General features: G+C 40.4%; 1 protein-coding gene across 3 annotated transcripts; it reads right to left on the reverse strand.

Moving 5' to 3' along the window:
- Positions 1-487: 487 nt before the first annotated feature.
- On the reverse strand, positions 488-3350 carry LOC122014749 (protein ETHYLENE-INSENSITIVE 3-like 1a). 3 transcript variants are annotated; one of them, XM_042571150.1, is made up of 2 exons: positions 3062-3350; positions 488-2557 (listed from the first exon to the last, which is right to left on the reverse strand). In XM_042571150.1, exon 2 carries the CDS (start codon positions 2506-2508, stop codon positions 742-744), a length of 1767 nt encoding a protein of 588 aa, XP_042427084.1. In that variant the 5' UTR covers positions 2509-2557; positions 3062-3350; the 3' UTR covers positions 488-741. The 3 variants fall into 3 exon arrangements, with proteins under 3 accessions (XP_042427084.1, XP_042427083.1, XP_042427085.1); XM_042571149.1 differs by having other exon boundaries at positions 488-2549; positions 3062-3349; XM_042571151.1 differs by lacking the exon at positions 3062-3350 and adding an exon at positions 2892-3039.
- Between the last annotated feature and the right edge of the window lie 1453 nt (positions 3351-4803).

The raw sequence follows: 4803 nt of genomic DNA on the forward strand, positions 1-4803 counted from the left end.
CTTCCAACTTTGTCACCATGTAGCTGAATCAGGTAGAATCCAAGTGCCACTCACAAAAAAAAAAAAAAAAAATTAAGTTAGGTCACTCATTGTTTCGGCAAGATGCATCAAAGTCTTCTCCTAGTCGTCGTATTTGGGATGCTTTCGACACTGACACGAGGAGTTAGGCGAAAGCACGAAATCACTTCAAAACCATCACCATCCTTCGCGAGCTTTTGCCATTTCGATGGAACGAGTGTCAATGTGGTTTGTGTTGGTTGCCTAGTAAAAGTCCTAAAGCCTTCACTCCACTTTGGCTTTCAAAGCTAAAGAAAGTGAGAGATGAGATGGAAAGCACCGAAGATAGAAAGGAAAAAGAAAATAAGTATGACCTAGCTAGATTCTTCCCCTATCTATTCACTTTGTATCGGTGTCCAACGCCGACACGGATGGCTGTGGAATTTGCTAATGTTGCACAAACCAAAGTGCTCGTAGAGAAAGACTATAATTGAGACAACAAGTTCTTAGTTTCATCTTAACTTCATAGAATATTTACAACAAAGGCAGGAGTACAATCAAAATATATATTGAAACATCGGATATTTATAAAGCTGATCAGATACAAGTATCGATCGGCACTAACCACACTAATGCAAATATCATGCTAAACATAGTAATATTTGGTTCGCGATGGATATAACAAGGAAAATTACGTGTAGGGCGAGAGATTCAGAGTGTGTTCGAACTCCATTGCCCTTTCTTTCAACAAAACCAGTTGAATCCACCTTGCTTCTGCAAAGAAACCTCGATTGCCCCTCGCATAGTGTCTGAGTATTCCATTCCGGGCATTTCGTTAAGTTGTTGCTGAAAGTGTGCCATGCTTTCCTGAACATACCGCGGTTGATCCGCCAAGCTATCGACTTCTTCAAAGAGGTCGCCACCGATTCCAGGACCGTGTTCGAATAAGTTGTATTGCATCTTGTTTCTAGCATGAAGGCCATTCGGTTCTTCGAACATGGTCAAATATCCGACGTTGAAGTTCTTGATTCCGTTGATATTGTTTTCGTACAAGCTCATCAGCTCATCGATTGATTTCTGCCCCTCAGAAGGAATACCCAAGTCGGATATGTCGATCGGATTGTGACTCGATCCGATCGAAGAAGGATTCTGTGCGGTATCCGGTAGCAAAGGATACGCCAAAGGCTCGTTCTCAGTCACTTGAAGGCCGTTCTTCACAAGAGTGTTCTGAAGCTTGCAAGCATACTGGTGACCGTTTCTAGCATTCCTATCGAGAAATCCACGGCGAACGTCGTTGTGCGGGCAAACCACATTTTCACAGGTATAGATCCTCTGGTTAATCCCCGGATCGGGTGCCGTAAAAGTTCTCTTCTGAATGAACTCAATTTCGGTTTCTTCCTTCACCGGAGCAGACTTAACAAACTTCCCGTTGCCTTCTTCGACACCTTCAACGTCGTACTCACTTCCGCAGCAGTTGAAGGAGAATGCTCCGGTGATACCGCTCCCCGTTGAAGGGGGCGGGCGAGCTTCTGGATGCAACTTCATAAACATTTCCTCTTCCTGCTTAACGACCGCAAGCCAGGTCGCACTCTCCTTGGCAGTCATCTTGTCTTGGAGGCATTTTGACTGCCTTACGAGCCGGCGGATCTTCTCGATGTCAGGAGACATATGCTTGATCACCGCCGTCAAGACGCTGACCTTCCAGGCCTTCTTAAGATCGTGCGGTTTCTTGTATGGGGGCGGTCCTTGATCGTTCAGGATGCCCAATTGAGCCCACCATTGCTCTCGCCCGGTAGGCCACCACGGCGGCGGCGATCCTTTCTCGAGTGGAAATCGCCGCTGTGGTGGATCGCAGTGCTGCATCAGAGCCGACAGAAGAGAGCCTAAGGTTGTGTCTTGAAGCTCCTGCAACGAATGAGAGGCAGCAGTGCCGGAGTTGAAATCTCCGTCGGCAGAGCCAGGAACGGCGTGCTCTGCTCGGTATTTATCGATAGCAGCTGGTCCGTTCCGATCGAATCTGACCTTCTCCTTCCACCAAGCCCTGAGATTATCAGAGGCTCCGCTCACCGGCTTGCCCTTCTCGGGAATGATGCCGTAGACGAAGCCCTGAGCATTGCAGACCTCCATCATCTTCAGCATGTACTTGAGGATTCCGTCTTGCGCCCGGGACATCTTCTTCCGGCGAGCGTGTTCTTGGGATTGGCCCGACTTGCCTTTGCTCTGCTGCTGCTGCTGTTGTTCTTTCAAGCGCTTCAGTCTTATCCGGTCCCTCCACATGCGTCGTTCGAGCTCCTCGATGTCGATGTCCTCGTCGCTTTCTTCATCGCCGGCGTCGGCAAAGTTCTCAGGGGGCATGTCGACAAGATCTCCCTCTCCTCCCACCATGCATCCGGCCACCGAAGGTGGAAGGAAGCTACTGAAACCAGTGCTCTTTTTGTTGTTGGAGGGGAAGATTTGAGCATAGTTTGAGCCACATGGATACGCCATGTCTTCCACCAGCAGTCCCCCCATGATCAACTAGACGATCAACAATGGAGAACAGATGTTTCCTCCTGCAATTCTAAAAATAATTTTTGAGATTGAAGGAAGAATTCTTTTATGAAATTAAAACAGAATGAATCCTGCAGCATCCTCTGGAACAAAAACAGATCAGACAATATAACTAAAAAATGAATCTTCCTTGAAGAAATAGATCGTTTCCGCCCAGCAAAACAATTTCAAGAAGAAAAAAATAGTACGATGAACAGATCATGAAGGTCTGCTAGACGCGATTTCATCGCTACCACTGTAATCGAGAACGAAAATCATAAACCCGAGAAATCATTAGCGAAAATTTTCGAATCTGAACGGCGGTCAAAATTCTAAGAACGCAAAAAGGCATCTTTCTTTCCTACTTGCCGCCATTAGGGCTCCCCAGTCGCCAATCCACCAAAAGTTCGAAAAAAAAGGGGGCCGGAAACCAAGAACACAAAAGCCGCGGAGCGAGATCCGCATCCACCATGAGCGCGGTAAAGATCAGCAAAAAGGCGGCGCCTTTCGGCAAAACCTCGACCCAAAATCGCACCTTCCCGGCTTCTGTCCGCTTCCAAGGGACGCGCGAGGAACCGAGTGGCTGCAGAGAGAGTCACGGAGCGAGGGAAAGACGGCGAGCTACACGGCAAGGAAGACGAGGCAGCAGACTCAGATTGAGACGTGGAGAAAGAAAGGGAGATTAAAATAATCAGAGGACACGAAGAAAGACAACGAAATGGAGTGAGACGGTGGGGGTCCTCTCCTCTCCTTCCTGCCTCCTCCTCAGTTCTTATATCTTCCTCTTCGCCACCATTATTTATCCCCTCGCTCGCCGCCTCACCTCCCGTAATGTTCCTTCTCCTCTGATTGCTGTTCATTTTGCATAAAAATTCAATTTTTATAGTAAAAACAGGCGATTAATTGCCATCCTGCGGAAAATTACTGTCGGATGGGGACGAGCAATCGAGTCTCCAGGCGACTCGTGTTCGGTTTTTCACTGCCACAGAAAATATCAAGATGCATTTTTTTTTTTCAATTTGATAGGCATTATAATTAGGGGAAAAAATGATAAAAACGAACGTCGTTTATTATTATTTTTTAACACCCTTTTATTTATTTTTATCAAATCAATTGTCCTTAAATATACTATTCGATATGTTATCTCTCATCATACTATTATTAATAAATAATATAAATCTACCGTGTAATAGTTATGATTTCTTAATTATTATAAACATGAATATTATCAAATAAAATAAGTTTTAATTATTATAGTTATGATTTATAACTACTTCCCTATGAATATTATTAAATAGGACAAATTTAAATTGTAAGTGTTAGATGAACATGTGAAATCTAAATTGTAACAATTAATATTTTTAATAGATTAATTATGTATTATAATAATTATAGAATTATAGTTGTTAAATGGTGAATATTATTGAAATTTTAAAATCAGTATGTCAACAAATCAAAATCGGTTGTCAAAACAATGCATTAAAAAACAAAGACGATCTTGGTGAATAAAAAGGGTGTGTTTTTAGTTATTACCTTTGTAATTATCATAAAAATTAATAATTTTATTATTATTATTTATCTTTGGGCGATTGTATATATTAAAAAAAAATACATATTTAGAATAAATTCCTATTTCATTTATTACAAGTGCATAATATTTAAGGAAAAATAATGTTATGATACAATATTTGATTGTTTTAGGATTCATTAATAGTTTTAATTAAACTTTTAATGGATATGAAGATTTATATTTGTGCATGTAAATTTGCCTGAAAATAAATATTATAATCAGTTTTAATGATATATTTGAGAATTTATTTTCAAAGTTAATATGATTAATGACTGTAATTATTAGAATAAAAGATGATTATTCATCTAAGTGTCTTTTACATTCCGTTCTTAGATTATGATTATGTGAAGAAAAAAAAAAAAAGTTAACTTATATCCAACTTTAAGCAAATAAGAGTAGAAAGAATTTCTTCTCGAGATCCTACATTAGTCGAAAATTGATTTCTACTATTAATGACTGCATTTATGGTTAGAAGAGGAATAGATCAATTTTTATTCATCTATATTTATATTATTTATTATTCTTTTCATAGTTTATTTATGATTTAACAAACATAACAAATGCATTAATAGATTTTGATTTAGTTCAATTTAATTTAGTTCATTTGCTTTAAATTGAAAAATATAAAGGTAAAAAGAGGGGAACAAATGTGTGTTGGCTTTCATTTTGCCATCTTTTAAAAGTTTGACTTTTATAGTTATTTATGA

Source organism: Zingiber officinale, chromosome 8B (assembly GCF_018446385.1).
Source record: "Zingiber officinale cultivar Zhangliang chromosome 8B, Zo_v1.1, whole genome shotgun sequence".
Lineage (NCBI taxonomy): Eukaryota > Viridiplantae > Streptophyta > Magnoliopsida > Zingiberales > Zingiberaceae > Zingiber > Zingiber officinale.